This window comes from Trachemys scripta, chromosome 11 (assembly GCF_013100865.1).
Source record: "Trachemys scripta elegans isolate TJP31775 chromosome 11, CAS_Tse_1.0, whole genome shotgun sequence".
Taxonomy (NCBI): Eukaryota; Metazoa; Chordata; order Testudines; family Emydidae; genus Trachemys; species Trachemys scripta.
Window position 1 is genome coordinate 42818201 of NC_048308.1, and position 27011 is coordinate 42845211.

At 39.8% G+C, this 27011-nt stretch overlaps 1 protein-coding gene across 8 annotated transcripts in view; it reads right to left on the reverse strand.

Moving 5' to 3' along the window:
• Positions 1-27011, reverse strand: part of SESTD1 (SEC14 and spectrin domain containing 1) — a 119848-nt gene that overhangs the window by 40621 nt on the left and 52216 nt on the right. For all 8 annotated transcript variants that reach the window (XM_034785779.1, XM_034785782.1, XM_034785780.1 and 5 more), the window contains 4 exons: positions 26388-26501; positions 5615-5728; positions 2744-2841; positions 1335-1390 (listed from right to left, as the gene is read on the reverse strand). In XM_034785779.1, coding sequence (XP_034641670.1) covers positions 1335-1390; positions 2744-2841; positions 5615-5728; positions 26388-26501 — 382 coding nt within the window. The remainder of the gene's footprint in view (positions 1-1334; positions 1391-2743; positions 2842-5614; positions 5729-26387; positions 26502-27011) is intronic.

Below are 27011 nucleotides of genomic sequence, written 5' to 3' on the forward strand. Positions count from 1 at the left end.
GTGAATTTGGAGTCTGTGAAAGACGGTGAATGTTTAGCTCCGGGCAACTGAAATCCTTTATTTTACCCCAGAAGAGGTACAACACAGACCTCAACAGTGTAAGCTTCCCCATCTCTGCCCCAATTTATTTGCCTCATTTCTGACCTGGAAGGAAGAAGATTTTAATTTATGCAGACAATTCAAAACTATGGCTTATTAAAGACCCTCAATAAGATAGCCAATTGTGGTGGGTTTTGTGAAGTGGACTGCTGTCTTGTAGAAACTGAACAGAGGTCACCAATTCTTTTCACACTCGAACCACCCAGATTAAGAACTTTCACTCACTAATTATCTGGGCTTAATTTCAACAGAATAAAAAATGGAAGGCTTTGTAATCCATTACCAACCACAGGAGCCATCTACTGGCTGAACACCAACTACAATTGGAGATAACCAAAGCAAAATTAGACTTTCAAGTTCTACTGGTATAATCTGAATACTCAGTATATGTTAAGAGCTTTTCAGATTGCAGCAGAGGACCTTAATACTGCATCAATGTCTTACTCTCACATACCTGTTTTCTATTATGGGAGATCTAAGACATGCAGGCAGAGGATGTGAGACACAGTAGATTTTTGTGGCAAACATTAATATGACTCACAGATTGGCTAGTGGGGTGCTGAGGTAACGTTCCCAATATTTCTATCTTAGAGTCTAAGACCATGATCTCTGTATTATGCCTTATTTCCTTTTATCCAATGAAGCAGGATTGTTAAGGAAATTTTTAGTTCAAATCTAGATCACTACCATTATCCTTAACTGGTTTATTTTGTAATAGGAAAATAATTACCTTATATAATTTTTAATTGCTTTGATGACACTCAAGAGAGAAGGTAAGCGCTGAACAGGCATGGGGACATTTCACTTGTACAAATGGCGCCCAGAACTAGCCTGAGGCAAATTGTCAGAACCATGTGGGGCAAATGCAGTCTGTGCTGTAGCCATTTGGTGGCTAATGAGAGTAACTCATTCTTCAGTGGTGACAACTTGCATATTTCAGAGGCAATATATTTAATTCATACAATAAAAAAGAATTAGGTCTGATGCTACTGTAAAGGATATTAAATTGTTAAGATAGTGACTCTTTTTTCATAGAAGAGATGTAGAGTTTTTTCCATTTACCAACATAAATTTTTCAAGTTTTATTTTTAATTCAAATGTTAATACATTTGTTAAGTTTATTCCACTATGTAGTTAAGATATTAGCATCTCATCCTTTATGCTTTCACAGAAGATTTAAAAACAATGACAAACTACAGTAGCGATCAAAAATTGTCATTTTCAATTGACTGTACCTGTCTGTAGTACTGTCTCTGGATCAACAGATGGAAGAAAGTTTAAATCCATAGACCTTGTAATAAAAATGTAAACATATTATTAATCAGTTGTATTACAATAGCACCAAGAAACTTCAACTGAGATTGTGGCTACATTTTATACACATAGTAAGAGATAGTCCCTGCCTCAAAAAGCTAGCCATCTATAGAAGACAAGACAGACAAATGGTGGGAGAAAAAAAATGTAATTATCCCTATTTTACAGATGGGGAATGGGGAGACAGAAACCTTGCTCCTGCACTGTTATCTGCCAGCAAGCATGACAGTGCAGGATCAGGACCTCAGCAACTTGCCCAGAGTCATATGGGGAGTTTCTGGCAGAGCCTAGAACTGATCTCAGACCTGCCGAGTCCTAGTCCACTATCTTACCCATCCTTGGTCTCTGTGGCTCTTTGTAAACATACACATAGTAATATTTTATAGCAAAGTAATAGAAAAGATAAAAATGAAAACACTTTTGGTACAATAATATGGCAAAACATAACTTAAAACAAAATTAAGTCTGGCAAGCAATTGCTTATTAGCATGGTCTAGTTGCTTTGGTATTTAAAGACAAGAAAGACAGATATATTAATAATGTGGATATTTATAAATCAATTAACATTGTATAATAATTTTCAAAGAAGGTTTATTGCACTTGGGAACGTCCTGCATTTCTATTTACACAAAAGATCAGATTTCACCACCTCACATAAATACCAAAAATTCAGATACCTGTGCCCTTTACAACTTTATACAGACCTTCTCATTTCTCTCTTCTCCCTATTTCCAAACATCTAACTAAATGCATAGTCGCAGTGACCTCCTCCTTGGAGCCCTTTCTCTCTGACAGTTTGTGACTGTCACTAGCAGTTTTTAAACCTTAGTAGGTATACTGTGATTAAAATAATGGAAAGAATCTGACTGCAAACAACTAGAGTTTGAAACTCGAGGCTTATGCTTTAGTGCTGACTCATCCCATTTTGTCTCCTTTCACTTAAAACACAAAACCACATAAGCTAGGGATGGAAGGGTCAGTGAAAAACTTGTTAATCAAAGCTCTTTGTGGCATCATATAACAGATCATCACATTAATAATTTGGGCTTCACTTCATTGGTCATTCCCAAACTGAGAATGCAAAGGGACACTGGGATCAAGTGCATCTTGCTTACTTAGTTGCTAAGGCCTGAACCTGCAATTGACTGTGCACAGGAACAGGAGTGTGACCACATGCAGTCAGTTACAGGATCAGGACCTTAGTGCCTGCCAGAAAACAAATTGCTGAAAAATACTTGTGTTGTCCACCAGTCCCTTCACATTACACCAGCTGAACTGGTAGTTAAGACTTATGCTGAAAGATGTCTATTTTAGAAAGCAATCCACATACCTTTCTTTCTCCTGTTGGTTTCCTTTATCACTTCCATTGTTAATTAAAGCAAGCTCATCTAGTAATGATGTAGACTCTTTTGTAAACTTTTCAAATACCTAAATAAAAATACTTTTTATTAAAAGAACATTTACTTTTTTTAAAGAGTTAAAAGAAATTCATTTAGTGCTTATGAAAGCTGCAGTTTGACACTACCAGTTCAAATTTATCCATATTGCTCTGTTAATATGCTTCTTGACATAAAATAATTACCTCTTAGACTCAGATGGTATAGGAAAAAGGTTAAAAAATATAATTTCCCTTCAATGACAGAGGCTTGCAGTGTCAGTTTCTCCAGGGAATTAAGCAAATTTATATTAGAATACATTCAAGTTAGAACTGAATTTCGAAACGCTTACAAGACCCTGAAGAATCTTTCAAAACTTAAGTCTTCATTGCCATAGTTACTCATCCAATCCATTTAATCCTTTGCCTTTTTATGACTACCTCTTAAAAACTGTGGTGGGGATTTTTGTTATATGAACATCTGTCCACTAAAAAAATTGGATTAAGTACATCAACTGTTATCTGAATTTCCAGCTTTGGCCTGTACTGTAACCAATAACTTTTAGAAACAAAGGAGCAAATAGCTATAAGTAAAAAATACCTTGGTCAAGGTTCCTTGAAATTTATTGGTTTCTGATCTCAGAGAGCAAAACCTATAAAATCAGTGACTGCATGTACTTGTTCAGTCTCTATGTGTTTTGAGTTCTTTATGAAAACTGAGCGTCAATTCGTTCTAGTAGTGATAATGTTGTGCAATATGCATTCTTATCCACTAGGAACTGGATTGAAACCAATCACTCATTTCACTAGAGATCAACTTTCAGCTGCTATTCACGTCATCAACTCAAAATATTTGGCCTGGAGGTGAAGTTTCTGTACCTCGTCCAGTCCATTCACGCATCAATAAACAGCCCTCTAGACATGAAATTGGACAGCCCTCTCAATACAATGTAACTTTTCCGCACGTTTCATACACTGTAGTACAAAATACTTTACAATGCTAAATACAGTAATGAAACAGAAATTAGGCAATGAAAATATTTTTCGGCCGAGATCTGAAACTAGACAGAATCAGAAAGGCTGTTCCAGATGGCAGGAGCAGCAAAGGAGAAAGCCCTTGCAACAACAACATTATGGAGGGTATATGAAGGAAGAGAAAGGAGTCTAGTGCTAGATAACGAGAAGAGACAGACACATCTGTAAGACAGCATCAGTAGAGAAATTTTCAATTGAATCCTGAAATGAATAGGAAGATGGAGGCCAGTCAGTGAGGATGGGGGTGATATGTTTGTAAGCTTATCGCAAATGTGAAGAAGTAGTCTGCAGCAAGATTTCACACTAATATGTGTTGGCCTTGGGGAGATATCAGAGAAGGGAATTTGCAATTTTCAAGGTAAAAGAAGGGGATGGCATGGATGAGGATTTCAACAGAAGCATAATTAAGGTAGTGACACAAAACAGGTGGTATTTCAGAGGTAAAAAGACCTTTACAGATGTGCGAGAAGGTAAGTTCAGGGTCCAGGATCATACAGACAGGGGAAGCAAATTGGAAGTCTAAGTCAAGGATGGAAATAGAGAGCATAGAGCTGTGTTTAAGGATGCTGGATGAAAGAAGGGCCCCCAGAAACCTGGCTGTTAATTACTCAAAAGCATCTCAGACTTTAGGTAACTATAAATGCTTGAGGTGCTCTAAACCTACTGCTACAGTGTGTATGTGTGCATGTGTGCTTAAGATCTAATAAAAGAGTAGTTTTAGGTAAAAGCACTCATTTGTACCAATCATTTATCAGATGGAGGAGCTCGTCCCCATTGATATATTCCTGAGACTGCCTGAAGAGAAACAGTTAAGTTACCACTGCTGTGGGTTCTGAAAACCCTGGGTAACTGACACAGTCTGATGACCCCAGAGGTCCATGGACAATAGGTTGAAAACCACTGCCATTGAGTAAAGACATACTGACGTGCTACTATAATAAGGAAAGTTGCACAACTGCTGCTTGTGTTATACCAGTTTTGCAGCTAGCTGGAAATACTTCAGTTTCCAGGGTTGAAAACATTCAGACCAAACCAGTCCGCCTGCTTTTAAAATTATATTATACAAAAAAAAAGGGGGGGAGGACATTATTCCACTTTCAAGATTAGGTATTGTTTTAAAAATGCATTTTTAAAGTAAATTCTGATCTTCAAACAAATTTCAATGAATAACAGAATTAAAATATACTGAAATATATACATATCAATGACTCCCTAAATAATTTGAATCTATTAACAATTTAGGGGCAGATCTACCCCTGGATATAAATTGCATGCCTGTATCTACCAGGGCAACTGCGCTACAGGGGGATTCACCATGATGGAGGATAGCTTTTAAATCTGGTTATGGCTCCATAGGAGCCCTATATTAAAAGGCTGCCTGGGAAACATGAAGAAATAGAGCATTTTTTGCTTGGCCTGGGCCTTCCCTCTCTATGACCAAACCTAGCTGACTCCAGGCCCCCCAGCATTCCTTGCTCCTGTACCCTACACTCCTGGGGGATTTTTCAACACTGAGAATATGCACAGAATCTAAAGAGTAAATCTGCTCCTTAAACAACATAACTACATCTGCTTTGCCACCTCTGGAGTAAATTCAATTTCTACTAGAATAATAAGACTCTTTATATATTTAAAGTGCATTTTTCTCATTCTACTGCATTATAATGTATTCTAAACATTGAGGTAGCAACCAAAATGTGGTAAGAGCCATGCCCACAAAGAGAAATATAGTCCATGCTCCACAAAGCTTAAAGTTTGAAAGAAAAAAAAAAAAAAATCCAGAAAACCAACCAGCCTCTTATTCAACCAGTCCATGTGATCATAGGAAAGGCTCCCTCCAAAATCTTCTGTCAGCTGGCATGGTTCTATGTATCGAGTCAACTTGTTGGCAGATACTAAAATAACCTGTAACAAATTAAGAAAACGTTTTGGTAACATGGTTTTGTGAAACCTATGCTACAAAATTTAATATATTTAATTAAGCTTGTTACTTTGAATAACTGGAGGACAGACTGAATAAACAGAATATATTTTGAAGTACTTTACAAAAAAAGTCACAAGCTTTTTCATAAGTACCTGTAAGACTTGGTTTGAACTCGTGCGCAACAGTTTACTCAATCTGTTTTTGAAACAAACAAACAAAACAAACAACTTGCCCACCCTATAGCTATGAAGTGTGGAGTTGAAGTAGGAACAAGTCTGTAGTTAATGTTAAAATTGAGCTTAAAATGGACAGCTAGTTTGGACAGCTAGTTTTGACACACAAACTTCCCCCCGCAACATTTCTTCAGGAGTTCATATTCCACTACTCCTACAGACTACTATATTCCCTTTTGATTCTTAGCTCTTGAAATTAGGACAACTAGATTTTTCCAGCCTTGAAGCCTGTAATCCATTCCTTTATTCTGTACTTTGGACACCCACCTCCTCTCAAACTACTGGCTTGCCCAAGAATTCCCTGAATCTAGGTTAGGGGTTCTCAAACTTGGGGTTGGGACCCCTTTGGGGGTCATGAGGTTATTACATGGGGGGGTCACAAGCTGTCAGCCTCCACCCCAAACACCGCTTTTCCTCCAGAACTTATAATAGCATTAAATATATAAAAAAAGTGTTTTTAATTTATAAGGGGGGGAGGGGGTTGCCAAGGCTGGCTCCAGGCACCAGCAAAGGAAGCAGGTGCTTGGGGCGGCATGTCTGGGTCTTCAGCTGCACGTCCCTCAGTCCCTCTCTTCCTCTTTGAGCTGACACTGAAGAGGAAGAGAGGGAGTGAAGGACTTGCTGCCGAATTGCTGCCGAAGAATGAAGCGGCGCATTTGAGCTGCTGAAGTGCCGCCGATCGGCTTTTTTTTTTTTTTTTTTTTCCTTCTTCTTCGCTGCTTGGGGCGGCAAAAAAGCTGGAGCCAGCCCTGGGGGGTTGCACTCAGAGGCTTGCTCTGTGAAAGGGGTCAAAAAGTTTGAGAACCACTGATCAAGGCAATCTGCCTCTACCCAAGACAAATTCCAGTTGCACAATGGCCTTAGTAATCCAGGATCCAAAATAAAAGATGTGTTTTGTCACCCTGTTATTACTAGTTGTGATTTGCCAGTTCTCTTCCATTCATCATTAAACCTTAGGATACTACTTTAATAATATCTTAATTTTTGGAAACTACTTTCCTGCCTATATTTGTATGTGAAGGAACAGAAATGCAGAGGAAAAATATGGACAAGAAGTTCATCCAAGCTGAAAAGTTTCGCATAATTTGGTATGTTAGTTAAAAAACACCATACTCACTGTGACAATTTTGCTGTAATAATGCATGATTATGTGTTGACCTGGTTATTGTGATATTTACTGTATGCACATGCTGAGGTAATTCAATAGCTGGACTGTCAGGAAATGCACCCAGGAAGAGGGTGGTGGATCCTGATGAATACTTCTCAGCAAACATTTAAGAGACAGTGCAAGAGCCATTCACTTTGAAGGCCTGGTCTGGGTCTGGCAGACAGGTTTCTCAAGGAGTGACTGTCTCCATGGGGAGGAGGTTAGCCAAGGGAACCATAGTAGAGTTTAAAGAGAGACACTCTCCCTCATGTAAGTGAAAGAGTTGCTGGAGAATTGTTTGGGGGAAGAGATCAAGGCCCAGACCCCCAGAGGTAAGGTATCTGGGATAAGAGTGGTCTGCCTAGGACTCTAGGTAAGATACATGTGTGTATAGACTTTGTTGTTTTAAAATACTTTTACTCTTATGTTATGCTTTGTTCTGGCAGTTAAGATATTTGGTTTTAAGAAAGCTCTCTGGTCATTATACAATCACTGATCACAGGCTTCCCCCACAGGGAAGAAGCACAGGTGCCAAACTCTGTTATACCTGTTGGGTAGGCATGGTTGACGCTCAGGATACTGTAGCCCAGGACCCACTCTAAGAGTGGGAGAACTGCAGGATTCCACCCCAGGGAAGGTAAAGACAGGAGAGCGGGTGGGTGAACTCCCAGAGAATCAGAGGTGCAGTTAGCTCTGCAACTGTGACACTCAGACTAAATCTTTATGTATTATTTTAAAGATAATTTATCTGAAAGAGAGAGATGCTGGATTGGCATTCTCTGTTTCCATCTGCAGAGAATCTTATTTGATAAACAATTTCATGGTGTGTCACACCTTCTGCAATTTGATATATCTAAGAATGTTCTCTACTATCAGCCAGCATAATACAGAAGCATTTCTATTAGCTACATTTCTATATAATTTGCACTGGGAGTAGAGGTGGCATACAATCTACTCAAGAGAGATGCCATTAGCGTTGTGTATTGCTGTAATCAGAGTGACCAAAAGACAGCATAATGGGTCTGCTTCCAGGCCATCATGATACTGTCATAAGACGACAAATTCAAGGAAGTGTATATCACAAGGAATCCACTCACAGTTCAAATATTTTGTGGGGGTAAGGATTAAAATATGAGTGAATTACTCACCAAGCATGTGGTGCGGGGAAGCACAACCCTCCTGGAAGGTTAATTTATTTATATTAGCCCCTTCTCTCCAAAAATTCTCACTGCTAATACTAGTTGAGCTCCAAGAGTAGTAGAAACAGTCAGAGTGCCACTGACAAAAAATATGGTTTACCATCATCTCATGTAGACCTGCTCTGACCAGGTTTATGCATCAAAACAACTGTTAAAATGTTGGTGGTCAACCTGCCTAAACTAGTACTCTGCACAGACCCTGCCTATCCTAATGGTCCCACTGCAGCTGTATTGGCATTAGAGTAATGTAGACACAGCCTCTCTTGTGTACAAAGTGTACGCTGTGAATGGCATATCAAATGTATTTCAGGAAGAGAACCACGAGGCACATGAGCTAGATAGGACAACTACGCCAGAAATCAAAGCAAGGACAGGTCTGATCACAGAATATATAAATGTTTCACTCAAACCTTCACTAACCACATAAGAACAAAAACAAACTGCCACATTTCTGCCTGAACAGCAAGTTTTGATGTAATCTGAGCCTCAAGTACAAAGCTTTGAAATTTGCTTTATTTTCACTGATTCTCTATTTTCTCTGTTGAATAAACTTTGTTTTATTTGAATTACACTGGAGTTACTGACAGTTCTCTAGGATTACTGCTGCGAGTGCTCCTCAGGAAATATAAACAATTCTTTGAAATCTGAAGAGAAGCTGAATGTGTTAAAGGCACACGGATCGAGGCTAAATGCAGCTCAGGATCTTAACCAAAGACATAGACCAGTAATGCAGTACTCTAAGATGTTACTGATGATCTGGATGAAGTCATCCTTAAGCATGGGAAAAGGCTAAGGACTATGGATCAGCATTGAGGGATACTCCCTCCCCCCCAACAGTGTGTCTCTCTTTAAAACAATGCCTCAGAATTTGACTCAATTTGTGCGGACAAATAGCCTAAGAAACTAATGGCCAGGTGTGCAATCCTGAACAAGTGGAGAGAGGAATTCTGCTTGAGATCAAATTGTGTCCTGAAGCATAATTTTATCTTAACTTGCATACCTACAAATGTTATTGCTGTCCAAGTTTCCTATAGCTTTTGAAAATCCAGTAATAGTAACTGTCACCTCCTGTGACAGTGAACGTCATAGGCAGACTATATGTTCTAAAAAAAAAAAAAAAAAAAAAGGGGGGGGTGTTTTAAAAAAGTTCCTTTAAATTCCTATGCTTCAATTTCCTGACATTTATTCAAGTTAAATTTCATCTTCCATTATGCTGGTTGGCCATTTTCATCTGTCCTTCATGCTTCCCAAAGCTTTTAAAGACATACAAGTTTCTCACAACCCTCTATAGCTTATAGTAACAAACAACATTGCTTCATTGGCACACTTGAACTAGACGTCTGCTTTCCCTTCCAAAATCATTAATACTAAATTACAGTAGTCTCAACACCAACCTTAGAGTATATCATTATTAATCTTCTCTCCCCTTTTAGGGGAAGCCATTAGGTATGACAGTTTTCTATTGATTAACCAGCATTCAGTCCACAAGGATGAGATGTGTATGTAAATAAGCCTTTCTTATAATAAAAAGGAAACAAAACCCCACTGTTTGCTTGCAATTTCTCTAAGTCTTTTTAATGCTCACTATGTTGACTTTATGGGGAAAAAGTCTTCTCTGAAACCAGATTAAATGCTTTTGGATAGTGGATTGTCTGATATAAAAATTAATGTTAAAAGATTAAATTTCCTGAGAGAGGAAAGGACTGATCAGGACATATGGTAGCAGAGGTCTTTCAAGGGCAGAAGAAAGTGTCAATGGCTGGAGTCCCCATTTTCCTTTCATCTTGGCCTTCCCTCCACATAACTCTTCTGGCTATAGCAATGGGTATCAAAAAGGCAATCATATAAACAGGGAAACGGTAATGGGTTTGGAGCTGGCCCTGGTTAATATCCAGTTTTTCTCATTAGAAGACTAGCGTCATGGAATATTTGACAATTATAATATTGCTCTCATTAACAAAATGCTGCTGTTGTAGTAACTAAATGCTACTCTTGCAGTAACCATTTATCCTCGACAGCAATGTGACTTCAATGGAATAGTAAAAGGAAAAAAATTAGGGATATTTTTTAGGACTGCAAAATACTCTCACAAAAGAGAAAAAAGTACACTTAAAAAAAGTGTTTGTGATGCTATGGCCTATTTCTGAGGCAACAGTGATACTTGCGTGTGCCCTAGGAGTGCGGGATTTTTTTTTAGTAATGTATTATTTTGTCATTAATGTTCACTGAATAAAAACAGCTCTGAAAACAATGGCCAGAGCCAACTCTCTCTACAGCAATATGTTATGAACAAACATTTGGTTATTAAAAACATTTCGTTGATTAAATATCCTGGCTTTTTTATTTCAACATCCTAAAAAATTCACAGGTCACTGAAATCACATGAAAAAACAGGAATGGCCCCAGTAAAACTGGGACCAATGGTCTCTTTAGGGAAGAAAAACTGTATTAACTTTAGAGACTAACAAATTTATTAGAGCATAAGCTTTCGTGGACTACAGCCCACTTCTTCGGATGCATATAGAACGGAACATATATTGAGGAGATATATATACACACATACAGAGAGCATAAACAGGTGGGAGTTGTCTTACCAACTCTGAGAGGCCAATTAATTAAGAGAAAAAAAACATTTGAAGTGATAATCAAGCCTCTCAGAGTTGGTAAGACAACTCCCACCTGTTTATGCTCTCTGTATGTGTGTATATATATCTCCTCAATATATGTTCCATTCTATATGCATCCGAAGAAGTGGGCTGTAGTCCACGAAAGCTTATGCTCTAATAAATTTGTTAGTCTCTAAGGTGCCACAAGTACTCCTGTTCTTCTTTTTGCGGATACAGACTAACACGGCTGTTACTCTGAAACCTGTATTAACTTTATTGCTGAAGAATCCATATCCGCAGGCCCTGTATCCTAACTTTGGAGTAAATTAAGATCTTTAATTCAGCTAATGCAAATTGGAGTGTGATCATCTACGGTTTACTAATAGACCTAATTCCTCCAACTTTGTAAGTTATCTTTATTGAGGTATTATCCTAGGAAATTGGATTTTTGTCTTTTCTAGCAGTAGAAAAGGTACATTTAAAAAAAAGGAGTTAATTTTATAAACATACCAAGGATAGTTGGCCTTCATTTCCAGAAAATGAGACTGATATTCTACTTCATTATTAATGAATACTTATGTAGCACTATAAACACACAGGGAACTTTACAGAATGTATAAAAAGGAATTTATAAATATACAAAGTAAAACAGTATACCTACATCCATACTGGATACTAGTAGTTAGTCTATTTTTAAAGATCTAAACAACTATTGAAACGCTTATCTATTGTATTAGGATATTTTCTTTACTAGGAAGCACACAAACAAATATCCAGTGTTCCAAACCTGATGAAGGCAATAGGGTGAAAAAAATGCGTGTTTGTAGTTTTATACATAAAGACTTCTGAAACAGCACAGCAACTACTGAGAGATTCATCTGGACTAGAAATACAATAAAGTTAATTTTAAATGCCCTATTGATTCTAAAGATTATAATGGGCTTCCCCCAGTGTTATGGGGCAGCAGAATGTTGTTGCACACATTATTGTAATCATCTTTAAAAATCTCAAAAATGGATAGTTTTGTTTAGCTAGCTAGTTCCATTCTTTAATTCAACTTAATCTTGGCTATAGAACAATACAACATCTGTCAAATAAAATGAACAGGAGTACTTGTGGCACCTTAGAGACGAACAAATTTATGTGAGCATAAGCTTTTGTGGGCTACATCCCACTTCTTCGGACGAAAGCTTATGCTCACATAAATTTGTTCGTCTCTAAGGTGCCACAAGTACTCCTGTTCTTTTTGCGGATACAGACTAACACGGCTGCTACTCTGAAACCTGTCAAATAAAATGTAATCAAATGTATTGAGTCAATTTAAGTAAGTAGCACACAACTTTGCTGTACACTTCATTGTTTTGTCAGTGTATTTATTACACTGAAATATGTAGTGTTGCTTAACATTTAAATGTTGTGCAACATGATCCTATCATTCTTAAAATTGATACATACTTTAGTAAAACAGAATGGAAATATTATAGAAGTATGTCAAACAAAACTATCAGTACAATTATATTATTGCATTAGAAGTAAATAACCAATTAGATTAACAAGAAAGTATTAATTTTCCACACTTATATAAGCTGGACCATTTTATCTCCTTGATATCAACTGATTTGTCCTGTATACATCCAATGTTCAAGGTTGACGTCTAAAGTTCAATATTTTTTAAAGTAATCACAATGCTCTCATCATTAACAGAAAAAACACCACTTATCCTAATATCAGCTGAAGTAGGTGGCTTTTAATGAGCAACCAAGAAAGAAAATAGGACAAGAAATGACAGAAGTCATGAAAAAGCGAGACAAAAATCCGATTGAACCACAGTAAATACATAAGTATTTAAAATATTCAGAAGCAATTTATTTAAACTTTTACTATAAGACACTTGGATCTACCAAACTATTTAAATTGTTCCTTTAATTATAAAGGGAATCAATCAAGATTGTGAGCTAATGAGATGGACAAACTTCTGAATCCAGCCATCTTGTCTCCCATGACCGCATTTCCACAATTTCCCCACCATTTTGACGAACTTAACTGCAAAGGTTAAGAGTAGAAATTTGGAACTTTAAACACTAGAAGAGAAAAAATGAACTCAGGATTACATTCCATTTGCCATTTTCAGCCTATTCTAGTTGTTTTGGGATCAACCTCTGTATGACCTTTGTATTTGGGATCAATTATATTTGCTAAATAATTAAAAGATTCAACAGTTTCTCTGAATAGATTTTTAAATTTGTCCTTTGGCGCTTGAAGTATTTTGTTGTTAATGAGACAGGACCAGCTTTATGGGACTGCAAGAGTAGCGTCAGGTGTCCAGTTTCTCGGATCCTATCAAGACCTCCTTCAATTCCTTTTTTAAAATGTATTGCTTTGTTCTGGAGTCCCTTTGTTTTGTAAACGGCATGACAAGTTTTGATTAGTTTCAATACTCGGCAGCAATTTTAAATACACAGAGTATGTAAACAAATATTTTTTTCCTCAGCGTTCCAACAAGTGCCATTGGGAAGTGTCATTTTTCAGCCAACCAACCACAAGGTTCCCCCCCCCCCCACGTCCCAAAAGACGGTCTGAACTTCCACAATGTGCTTTACAACTAGGCTAGATGTTACTACTACTTTCTCAGCAGAGTTAAAAATAGCATCCAAAGTTTAGGATGATTCTCATCTTTTTCCATTTTATTTTCATTAACTGAACAAACAGGAAAGAATTCTGCTGACAGTGGCATGAAGGTTTTGAAAAGTCTGTGAGCCTTTAAATGGACTGGGATGGGGATGGCAGGAGAAGTATATGAGAGCCAATCATCCAGTCCAGCCCAGCCCCTACCCACCCCCCCAGCCAACGGAAGAGGAAGGCCCAAATAAAGAGGAGAAGCCAGCCCCCATCCTGCCAAGCATGCTTTCTTGCAGCCTCCACCCATTTCTGGGCATTTTGCCATATTCCTATTGTCCAGTCAACATCCCCTCCCATTGAAGGGAAGGTGAAGAGGGGCATTCTTTCAATTTTTTTCTCAATGTCTTCATTTAAGGCATCTTCTGGTAGACCTTGGAGTTTAAATCTGTGGAGGACTACATCCAGGCCTGTCATAACTATAAAGGGAAGGGTAACAGCTGTCCTGTGTACAGTACTATAAAATCCCTCCTGGCCAGAGACTCCAAAATCCTTTTCCCTGTAAAGGGTTAAGAAGCTCAGGTAACCTGGCTGGCATCTGACCCAAAGGACCAATAAGGGGACAAGATACTTTCAAATCTGGGGGGGGGGGGCGCGAAGGCTTGTGTTTGTGCTCTTTGTTTGGGAGTTCGTTCGCTCTTGGGACTGAGAGGGACCAGACATCAATCCAGGTTCTCCACATCTTTCTAAACAAGTCTCTCATATGTCAAACTTGTAAGTAAACAGCCAGGCAAGGCGTGTTAGTTTTTACTTTGTTTTCTCAACTTGTAAATGTACCTTTTACTAGAGTGTTTATCTCTGTTTGCTGTACTTTGAACCTGAGGCTAGAGGGGGGTCCTCTGAGCTCTTTAAGTTTGATTACCCTGTAAAGTTATTTTCCATACTGATTTTACAGAGATGATTTTTACCTTTTTGCTTTAATTAAAAGCCTTCTTTTTAAGAACCTGACTGATTTTTCCTTGTTTTAAGATCCAAGGGGGTTGGAACTGTATTCACCAGGAGTTGGTGGAAGGAAGGAGGGGGATGGTTCATTTCTCCCTGCTTTAAGATCCAAGGGGTTTGGATCTGTATTCACCAGGGAATTGGTGAAGAGTTTCTCAAGGCTTCACAGGGAAGGGAATCCATTTGGGAATGGTGGCAGTGGACCAGATCTAAGCTGGTAGTTAAACTTAGAAGTTTTCATGCAGGCCCCCACATTTGTACCCTAAAGTTCAGAGTGGGGAAGCAGCCTTGACAAGGCCAAAGAGCTTCATTCATTTATTTCAGTTGCTCATTTCAGACTACACTGAAAGCAACGGTAGTATAAAAGAAGGAAGCAATTTTTCTTATGAAGTTCAAGTCTCGCTTTCAGTTGTTTTTAAAAGCATATGCACCAATAGATCTTTGGCCTTTGTGTGCTGAAGACTAAGAGACCACTCCTTCAATGAAACCGATATTGAAGAGTGCCTGGAAAGACTGAATCAGGGACTTCAATTATCCTCATGGCTATGTTTCAGAGATAACTGGCATTAAAAACATCTCACCTGCAGGGGTGGCAGGTTTGTATAATTTTTGGTGGTGCCCAGAACAGGTCAAAGTCCCATCCCCACCCCCACACCTGCCTAAGGCTCTGGGAAGGAGTTTGGGTGCAGGAGTGAGGGGTCAGGCTCTGGGAGGGAGTTTGGGTGCAGGGTCTGGGCTGGGGCAGGGATGCAGGGGGTGGGCTCTGGGAGGGAGTTTGGGTGCAGGGTGCTCTCCCAGAGTGCTCCAATGTGACCGCTCTGGACAGCGCTTTCAACTCCGATACACTAACCAGGTACACATGAAAAGCCCCGGGAAATTTTGAATTTCATTTCCTGTTTGGTCAGCACGGCGAACTCAGCAGCACAGGTGACCATGCAGTTCCCCCAGAATCTCAAACGAACTCCAGCATGGCGCAAACGGGAGTCACTGGATCTGATTACTGTATGGGGAGAAGAATCTGTGCAGGCCGAACTCTGATCAAAAGAAAAAATGCTAATATATGTGCCAAAATCGCACAGGGCATGCTGGAGAGAGGCTACAACAGGGACACACAGCAGTGCTGTGTGAAAGTTAAGGAGCTCAGGCAAGCCTACCAAAAGACAAAGGAGGCAAACGGTTGCTCCGGGTCAGAGCCCCATACATGCCGCTTCTATGATCAGCTGCATGGCATTCTAGGGGGGACCCTACCACTACCCCACCACTATCTGTGGACACCTGCAAGGGGGGAGTCTCACGCAACAGGGAGGAGAATTTTGTGGATGAGGAAAAGGAGGAGGAGGAGAATAAGCAGCAGGCAAGCGGTGAATCCATTCTCCCCGGCAGCCAGGACCTTTTCATCACCCTGGAGCCAATACCCTCCCAAGGTGGGATCCCCGACCCTGAAGGCGGAGAAGGCACCTCTGGTGAGTGCACATTTGTAACTACACTACAGGGTTTAAAAGCAATTGTGTTTAATGTTTGATTTGCCCTGAAGACTTGGGATGCATTCGCGGCCAGTACAGCTACTGGAAAAGACTGTTAACGTGTCTGGGGGATGGAGCGGGAATCCTCCAGGGACATCTCCATGAAGCTCTCCTGGAGGTATTCTGAAAGCCTTTGCAGAAGGTTTCCGGGGAGGGCTGCCTTATTTCGCCCTCCACAATAGGACACTTTACCACGCCAAACTAGTAGCAAGTAGTCTGGAATCACTGCAGCACAAAGCATGGCAGCGAATGGTCCTGAGTTTTGGTTGCATTCAAGCAAGATTCAGTCTATATCTTCCTGTGTTAGCCTCAGGAAAGTGATATCATTCATGGTCACCTGGTTGAAATAGGGGAATTTTTGTAAGGGAACAGTAAAAGGACCCCATTCATGCTGGGCTGTTTGCGCTTGGCTAAAAGGGATCATCCCAGAGAATAGCCACATGGTGGGGTGGAGGGAGGGGTGTGCTGCACATCCACCCAAAAACCGCAGCCCCTGCTTTTAAATGAGAAACCCAACTGGCATTGCTTGCTATGGGAAAGAAGGGCGCTGCAGTTTGAAACCATTCCCACATGTTATGAAGGCGGAAGAAGCCAACACCATGTACCCTTTGGCTTACCATAGCTGCCTGGAAACTAAATTCCATTGCCCAGCCGTGTGTGATGTGTCACCATACCGGCAGACGCTCAATATAAAAGGCAAAATGCAACCTTGTACCTAAAGCACATGTGCTGTCTGCTGTGAATTGCTTGATTCACTGTGAAAGAGTCTCCCTTTTGTTCTCAGAACTGTATCTTCTTAAATTCTACTCTCCCTTTTTATCCCCCCGCAAGTGCAAATATTTCTACACTCCCCCATCATCTCCGTCCCAGAGGTTGTCGCAGATTAGAAGGCGAAAAAAAATGCACTCGTGATGACATGTTTTCTGCGCTCATGCAGTCTTCCTGTACTGATAGGGCACAGCTGAATGCATAGAGGGAGATGAAGTTTAACAAAGACAAATGCAAAGTGCTCCACTTAGGAAGGAAAAATCAGTTTCACACATACAGAATGGGAAGAGACTGTCTAGGAAGGAGTACAGCAGAAAGGGATCTAGGGGTTATAGTGGACCATAAGCTAAATATGAGTCAACAGTGTGATGCTGTTGCAAAAAAAGCAAACATGATTCTGGGATGTATTCACAGGTGTGTTGTGAGCAAGACACAAGAAGTCATTCTTCCGCTCTACTCTGCTCTGGTTAGGCCTCAGCTGGAGTATTGTGTCCAGTTCTGGGCACTGCATTTCAAGAAAGATGTGAAGAAATTGGAAAGGGTCCAGAGAAAAGCAACAAGAATGATTAAAGGTCTTGAGAACATGACCTATGAAGGAAGGCTGAAAGAATTGGGTTTGTTTAGTTTGGAAAAGAGAAGACTGAGAGGGGACATGATAGCAGTTTTCAGGTATCTAAAAGGGTGTCATAAGGAGGAGGGTGAAAACTTGTTCACCTTAGCCTCTAAGGATAGAACAAGAAGCAATGGGCTTAAACTGCAGCAAGGGAGGTCTAGGTTGGACATTAGGAAAAAGTTCCTAACTGTCAGGGTGGTTTAAACACTGGAATAAATTGCCTAGGGAGGTTGTGGAATCTCCATCTCTGGAGATATTTAAGAGTAGGTTAGATAAATGTCTATCAGGGATGGTCTAGACAGTATTTGGTCCTGCCATGAGGGCAGGGGACTGGACTCAATGCCCTCTTGAGGTCCCTTCCAGTCCTAGAATCTATGAATCTATGACAGAGGCCAGGAAAGCATTCAGTGAGGGTGATGAGAAGAGGCAGGAGGCGATGCTGAGACTAATGGGGGAGCAAATGGACATGCTCAAGGAGTCTGATGGAGCTGCAGGAAAGGCAACAACAGCACAGACTGCCGCTGCATCAAGTGTATAACCGCCTGCCCTCCTCCCCAAGTTCCATATCCTCCTCACCCAAACACCCAAGAACGCGGGGGGGAGGGGGGAGGGGAAAGGCTCTGGGCACCCAGCCACTCCACTCCAGAGGATGACCCAAGCAACAGAAGGCTGTCATTCAAACAGTTTTGATTTGTAGTGTGGCTTCAATAAGCAATGTGGCATTGTCTTTCCCTCCTTTCCTCCCCCACTGGCCTACCTTGTCAGTTATCTCACTTTTTTTTAATTAATAAAGAAAGAATGCATGGTTTCAAAACAATAGTTACTTTATTTCCTTTGCCAGCTGTGATCGAAGGGGGGAAGGGTTGTTGGTTTACAGGGAATTAAAATCAATGAAGGGGCGGGTTTGAATCAAGGAGAAACACACACAAACTGTCACACCGTAGCCTGGCCAGTCATTAAACTGTTTTTCAAAGCCTCTCTGATGCGCAGTGTGCCTAGCTGTGCTCTTCTAATCGCCCTGGTGTCTGACTGCTCAAAATTGGCCACCAGGCGATTTGCCTCAACCTCCCACCCCATCATAAACGTCTCCCCCTTACTCTCACAGATATTATGGAGCACGCAGCAATAACAATGGGAATATTGGTTGCGCCGAGGTCTAACCTAGTCAGCAAACAGCGCCAGCGAGCTTTTAAACATCCAAAGGCACATTCTACCACCATTCTGTACTTGCTCACACTATAGTTGAGCTGCTCCTTACTACTGTCCAGGCTTCCTGAGTATGGCTTCATGAGCCATGGGAGCAAGGGGTAGGCTGGGTCTCCAAGGATAACTATTGGCATTTCAACATCCCCAACGGTAATTTTCTGATCTGGGAAGTAAGTCCCTTCTTGCAGCTGTTCAAACAGCCTGGAGTTCTTAAAGATGCAAGCATCATGCACCTTTCCTGGCCATCCCACGTTGATGGCAGTGAAACGCCCCTTGTGATCTGCCAGTGTTTGCAGCACCATTGAGAAGTACCCCTTGCGGTTTACATACTGGTTGGCAAGGTGGTCCGGTGCCAAGATAGGGATATGCGTTCCATCTATCGCCCCACCACAGTTAGGGAACCCCATTGCAGCAAAGCCATCCACTATGACCTGCACATTTCCCAAAGTCACTACCCTTGATAGCAGAAGGTTAGTGATTGCCTTGGCTACTTAGATCACAGCAGCCCCCACAGTAGATTTGCCCACTCCAAATTGATTCCCGACTGACCGGTAGTAGTCGGGCATTGCAAGCTTCCACAGGGCTATCGCCACTCACTTCTCATCTGTCAGGGCAGCTCTCATCTTGGTATTCCTGCGCTTCAGGGTGTGGGAAAGCAACTCACAAAGTTTCAGGAAAGTGGCCTTATGCATGCGAAAGTTTCGCAGCCACTGGGAATCATCCCATACCTGCAGCACTATGCGGTCCCACCAGTCTGTGCTTGTTTGCCAGGCCCAGAATCAGTGTTCCACTGTATCAACCTGCCCCACTGCCGCCATGATGTCCCAATTGCCACATCCCGTGCTTTCAGGAACGTCCATGTCCATGTCCTCCTCACAATCAGCCTTGTGCTGGCGGCTCCTAGCCAAGTTCTGAACATACTGCAGGATAATGCGTGAGGGGTTTACAATGCTCGCCACAGCAGCGGTGAGCTGAGCAGGCTCCATGCTTGCCGTGCTATGGCGTCTGCACAGGTAATCCAGGAAAAAAGGTGCAAAATGATTGTCTGCCGTTGCTTTCACGGAGGGAGGGAGGAAGGGGAGACTGACGACATGTACCCAAAACCATCCGCAACAATGTTTTTGCCCCATCAGGCATTGGGAGCTTAACACAGAATTCCAATGGGCAGTGGAGACTGCCGGGACTGTGGGATAGCTACCCACAGTGCACCACTCCGAGAGTCTATGCTAGCCACGGTATTGAGGACGCACTCCGCTGACTTAATGCACTTAGTGGGGACGTACACAATCGACTGTATAAAATCCCTTTCTAAAGATCGACTTCTATAAAATCGACCTAATTTCGTAGTGTAGGCATACTCTCAGTTGATTTCACTCACTACTCAGACTCTCTTCTTTAATTCACCAGTGATTTCACCCATCCATTCACTTTCCTCTAGCAGGCTTTTACACAGTGGTGTAACTTCCTCGTTGTTTCCTAACAAGTCTAATAAGCATTATAAGAATCTTGATGTTCACATTGGTTCCCTCTTAAGACTCAGAAAAGAATGTAAGAACAGGGATGCTTCCCTGATTCAGCCTGAATTTTTAGAATAGTTTCCATTTGGAAGAATAGGCCTAATGTTTCCAGAATTAAAACACAAAAACTCAACAACCCACAAACATGCTATATTCATATAAATACTTGATGTACAAGCTCATCATCATGGGGGGGAGAGGGGGGAATTGGGCTTTTCACAATCCTCAGATAAAATACTGGAGGGATAAAAGAGGGGCAAAGAGTATGCTCTAATTAACATTCACTAGATTTTTAAAAAAAATATTTTTGTGTAAACTGAAATTTTCAGTGGCTAAATACCACTGTGATATGCATTAAAAATATCTACAAATCTCACACAAGGATTTCCTTAATTATAATTTTTAGCCAAAAAAAATTATGGTAAGATTATGATCTTTTTGCAATTTCATTATTCTTCCAACTTGGGGATAAATGTGCTATGAAAAAATATTAATAGCTGTGGTATACAGATACCTGTTCAATGACAGAATTTAATTTCAGAATATAAGGACAGCCTATCAAAAGTTAAGCACATGACTAAGTATTGGCAAGACTGAGGCCAAAGCACTTTCAAATGCACAAAGTAAGCAAAGATATTTTCCTGTAGGTTTTCAGTTATAGCAATCATGGGTGTTTCAACTAACGTATATTTAACCATTTTGAGAATGAACACCATGATTCAACAAAGCACTTCAGCATGCTGAACAATTTAGTTTTCCTTCAATATTTTTTTTTAAACACACACATGGACCCTAATACACAAAACAAAGTTCTACAAGCTATTCAAGCTATTTTGGGGCAGAAGGAAAATGACAAGAGATAGAATATCGCTATTTGTATATTCTGGGGAAAATATTCCAGTGATGCCGATTACATAAATATGTAAGGAAGGTAGATAAGGAAGCACAATATTTTCAGTCAGAGTTGTGATTTGGAGTTGATGGAAACTGACACAAATAGCCACCAATATTTAATGTGTTAAAAATGTATTTTTAGATTTTGCAATATGGTTCTGTTTATTTCTGTCACAAGAAATCTTTAAAGGAGCAGTTAAGAATTTACAATGGTCTAGCTGCTGCAGTGAAAGCCTTACAGTACTTACCATTCAGTCCTTGGACACAGAAGAATATTCTTTTATTGACTACGCTAAGTATTGATCTCTCAACGATTTCCAGATAGTTAAATTTTTGCTGCTCTTACTTCCTAGCTTGCATCTGAAGAAGTGAGGTTCTTACCCACGAAAGCTTATGCTCCCAGTACTTCTGTTAGTCTCAAAGGTGCCACAGGACCCTCTGTTGCTTTTTCCTAGCTTTTGATTACCTATCGCCCCAATCCTAAATTTGGAAAGTCTTTTAAAACTTGCTCCAAAAGTTCCACAAGGATAAAAGAGCAAATGGGTCATTTCTCCTCCTCTCTTCACACTGATTGTTGATTTTCAAAAAGCTAATCTGACAGCCTTATATCTGAATCAATGTCAAAGAAGATTTTTTTAAAATGGATGCCATATGCAGAGAAAATAGTCTGAGGGCACTTTTGAGCTGCATGCAAATTGCAAACACCAAGAAATGCAGTGATTCTGGGTTTAAGGTATGTTCAGGTTTTCCAGTGGGATTAGTCTGAAGCTCAGAAGGGCTAGTGAAGAGGACAGACTGGGGCAGCAGCTGAATGGGAGTGAGGGTGCAGGGACACATGGGGATAGGGACAGATGTGCCTGACTGAATGAGAGAGGCTAGGGGTCAGCCAGGGTCTACATGGTGGAGACTCTCTAACAATCCCTCCCTGCTCCAAAACAACCTGTTTCATACTTCTCCACCCACACCAACAATCCTCCAAATTCATACCCAGGCTCCTTCCCAGCAATTACTTCCCTCTTCCTCAGCTCCTCTGTTATCCCTGACTCGCCCAAGCCTTTGCCTGAGGAAAGCGGGAAATATGTTTCTGTATTGTAGTTTAAATGAATTATGAATTATTACTCAGTGTTCTGTATTAATATGCCTAGTAAGGAATATATTTGTCAAAAAACATTTCCTGAATTTTTTTTTTTTTTTTTTTTGGTCTGTATTGTTACAGGTATAGTTGCTGACAGGTATTTTGAAATAAATTACCAAAATAATTGAAACTGACTGATTATATTCTGTTGTTTTGACAAATAAAATATGTAGAATTTTAAAATATTGTGTGCAGAATTTTAAATTTTTTGGTGCTGAATTCCCCCAGGAGTAAATCTATGAACCTATGACACTTCTAGCCTCTCACACAACTGTACCACATTGTTCTTATATTTCACTTGTGAGCCACTTAACCCCCAGATCCTTTTCAGCAGTACCATCTCTTAGCCATTTAGTCACCATTTTGTAGATGTACATTTGATTTTTCCTTCCTAAGTGTAGTACTTTGCACTTATCTTTATTTAATTTCATCTTATTGATTTCAGACCAGTTCTCCAATTTGTCAAGGTAATTTTGAATTCTCATTTTGTGCTTCTAATTGCTTCCAACTCCTCCCAGCTTGGTGTCATCTGCAAACTCTCCACTCCATTATCCAAGTCATTAATGAAAATAATTGTATAGTACGGGGTTAAGGATAGACCCCTGCAGCACCCTACTAGATACAGCAAACCATTGATAACTTCTCTGAATGCGGTTTTTCAACTAGCTGTGAATCCATTTTGTAGTAATTTCATCTAGACCGCATTTCCTTAATTTGCTTATGAGAATGTCATGTGGGACTGTGTCAAAAGCTTTACTAAAAATCAAGATAGATCATGTCTACTGCTCCTCCCCCCGCCGGCCAGGAACTGTGTCAAAGGAGGATGTTAGGTTTATTTGATTCTTGACAAATCCATACTGGCGATCAATATCATCCTATTATCCTCTAGGTGCTTACAAACTGATTGTTTAATATTTTGTTCCAGTATCTTTTTCATGTATCAAAGTTAGGCTGAAGTGGTCTATAATTTCATGGGTCCTTCTTTCCCTCCATTTTAAAGATAGGCATTATGATGGCCCTTCTCCAGTTCCTGGGACCTCACACATCCTCCATGAGTTTTTGAACATAATAGAACATGTTTCAGTAAGAATCAAATGGACTAATAAGTGACTTGGGACTCACAAATATCTCTTTGCAGAACATGAGTTGCATGACTATACACAATACATGCACATCATACAACCGTGTGTCTTTCACAATACATAAAAGGTAAACGCAGAGTGGTTAATAATATACAAACACAAATTATCTCTTATGAATGTTATTAGCCAGAATATACCTATGGGAAACTCTCTCCATGCCAGACACCTCAAGTAACTGTGTTGGCAACTTCTAAAACATTGTAAGTCTCAAATATGTTGGATACTAGAAGGATGCCTGGGCTGTCATGTGCTTCCAGTGCCATTTTTTCTTGAGTCAGTGATTTATTATAGCAATCACTGTTGTTAAAGTGAGATTATACTGTGAAAAATGACTGGAAAAATGGCAGCATGAGGTTTCATGTTTATTGTCTCAGTGACTTCCAGATCAAATATGCTCAGTTAGGAAAAAACCTCTCTCTGTTAACTGCTAGTGCTGCAAATTCAATCCAAAGTCAAACTGTGTTTTTCACCACAAGTAATAAAAATTATGCTATTACAAATTAGTTAACGATTCTATTCATGAATCAGATTAGAACACACTCTTCCACAGCCATATCACTGCTCTGCAGTGCTAAAAGGAGTAAAACAAAGAGATTAAGACATACCATCATCTCTAAAACAGATAAAAATTGGGATACACAAAAAGATAAGATCTGCTGAGCCAGCTGTTAGTAAGTCAGCTTTTCTAACTGTAACCAAGTAGCAAATTCTCTAAAGTATGAATGAGTGGAGATGTTGAAATAAGTTGATCACTGGGTACTCTCATCAATTGCTCCTCTTCTCACATGTTTCACTCTCCCCATTGCCTACTCTGTGTTTTACTGCACAGAGAAACAGACAAAGAACATGAAGCAGGGGAGCATAACAGAGCTCAAGTCAGACAATACCACAAAATGGCAAAACTGGAACCATCAGGCCAAAGGCAATCTCCTGCCAAGAAAGTGAAGATTTCATAAGTTCTCTCACACCTTTGATGGGGGGGGGAGGGGAGAAGAAGAGTGAAGGTGCCCACTGTGCTCCCTTTTCCTTGATTTTTTTATTCAAATTAAAAAAAAATACCAAATCTGAAAATATTTTACAAAACAGGCCTTAATAGCTGATAACAGTATGCTGAATTTAAATATTTCATTCAAATTGGATTTTTTAAGATAGCAGTATACCATGTCTCTATTCACTTATATGTGACCTGTATATCCTGGAGTGCATACCCATCAAGCCACACTACAAGAGTCATTAGGAAAGATTTGTTAGAAAAGCTTCCTCTTGACCAGAAAAGAACAGAATGTTGGCATTTCAGCACTTGGACTTTTTCTGTGCTTTCACCTTCAAAATAACTCACTATGGACTACTCACATATATTTACTGTATTTTAAAACACAGAGATTTAATTTCAGCAGTACAAATGACCTACACCAGCACTACAAAGGTAGAACATTCTTCATTAAATGGTTCTCCTTAATGTATTCAATTACACGTAACTATAACTTAATGACTGATGTTGAACAAACCCTTGAGATCAAATAAAATCCTCCCTCCTCCCCTACCCCGCCATATTACTGTTTAACGTTAACTTTGCCTTATTAGCATATCAGATTTTTACTTAAGGTATTCTGCTTATTTGTCTAGAAAGATATTCTAGCGAAGTCACAAGAAGAGCCTTTAGGAAAGAGATGTAAAAAAGAAGTGTATATGAGATTAATTTCAAACCACTGAGCCTGTAACATTTACAACTAATAAGGATGAAAAAGAACAAAAAGAGGAATGGTTTACAGGATGACATGGGAAGAAACTTTCTTTACATTACAACTTCAAATGCTTCCTGAACTTCCCTAAATTCCATATGAAGTATTTAGAGTGCTCTCTTCTTATTGGTGAAATCTTTAGGGACATCTTATGCTTTACATATTAAGTAGACAGTTATTTATCCCCAGTCACAGAAGACAACATTGTGTCTATCGTTGGGCTGCTACCTTCCCATCCCCACTCTCCCTCATATTTTTTATAGGAATATTTGGAAACTGAGAACATGTTATAATCCCGGCAACAGGAAGAAACATTTGTCTATCATCATGGAGAAAGGGAGAGTGTTTTCCTTCTGATCCTTTTTCAAGGGAAGGAGGTCCCCCCTCAAGTCACTTTGATTTACCTGTGAAGAACAACGGATGACCGGACATTATATCTACTTATGTGCACAGGAGACCAGATTTCAGTTTGGACAAGACTCGTTCACAATGATAGTATGAAGGGTCAATCCTAGGGTGACCAGATGTCCCGATTTTATAGGGACAGTCCTGATTTTTGGGTCTTTTTCTTATATAGACTCCTATGACCCCCCACCCCATCGCGATTTCTCACATTTGCTGTCTGGCCACCCTAGTCATTCCACATTCAGAACACTACTTGTCATAATGCAGTCTTATTTTTCCCTCGACTCCACCACCCTTGTTAAAGATGAAAGGATGCAACTATTCTTGTTTGCAATCCCTTATATATACACACACACACACACACAGTTTCATGCAAGTCAGAACATAATCAATCTTAGAAAAACATCGGGTGCCTATAACCTTGGCAACTAATACCAAAAATTAAGAGGTATAAGGAGGAGATGAATTTAACAAGACCAAGGACTGTACCTTCAAAATGTTTGCTCTTGCCTGAGTGATAGCAGAAGAGGAACATCCAAACAGCCCACAGTGGTGGAGCCACGCACAGAATATTTACTACAGCATTATACAACAATTTTTGTAGCTAAAAGCACGGGAATGGTATGAAACAGTTTTATCATCATAGTAAAACCACCATAAAAGCAGCAAAGCTCCATTTCCAAAACTTCATTTAAGAGTCTGCCTAAATTCTTTTTGCAGCTAAAGAATATTTTTAAAGCAAAAGGTCACAGTAGTTTTTCAGAGGTATCTACAAAGCAATCTGGAATACTGATAAGCATTCTTTAAGAAATATCCATTTCAATCAGGTATGTAACATTCTAGCATGCTTAGAGTCAACATTCCTGATAGGAAAAAAAAATACTATACATACCTCAAAGCCAAGTCTATCTTTCTCTTTCCAAAAACAAAAATGTGTAACCTTCTTGTCCCAAAATTCATCAGGTTTTACTACACAAACAAGCGATACCTCAGCTGGAACAACATTCTGCAAAACAAATGAAACAGATAAAACATTCAAGATTAAATTCTCACGTATGGCAAAATCAACTTGCATTTAGACAGCACCTTTTATCCAGGATCTTAATACTCTCTACAAATATGAATTAAACAAGTTTTACAACATCCAGGTGACATAGGTGGCTGTTTACTAATTCTACAGAGAGAAATTATACAGAGATTAAGTGATTTGCACTAACTCACACAGTGAGTCAGAACAGAGCTAGGGATAGAATCAGGTCTCCTGATTCCCAAAAGTGTATTCTAACCACTAGCCACCCTCCATCAGTAATGGAAAACAAACAAACAAACAAAAAAAACAACAACCCTATTTACCTAAATGAATATTACTTACAATATTGTGGTAAGAAAACTATAGTTAAGGCTGATATGAGACTTTCATTCTATAGCCTGTTTGCATATTCTCTAGAGAATATACTATGGAAAAGAAATTAAATTGCAAGCTTTATACAAGTTAATTGATACTATATTTGAAGTC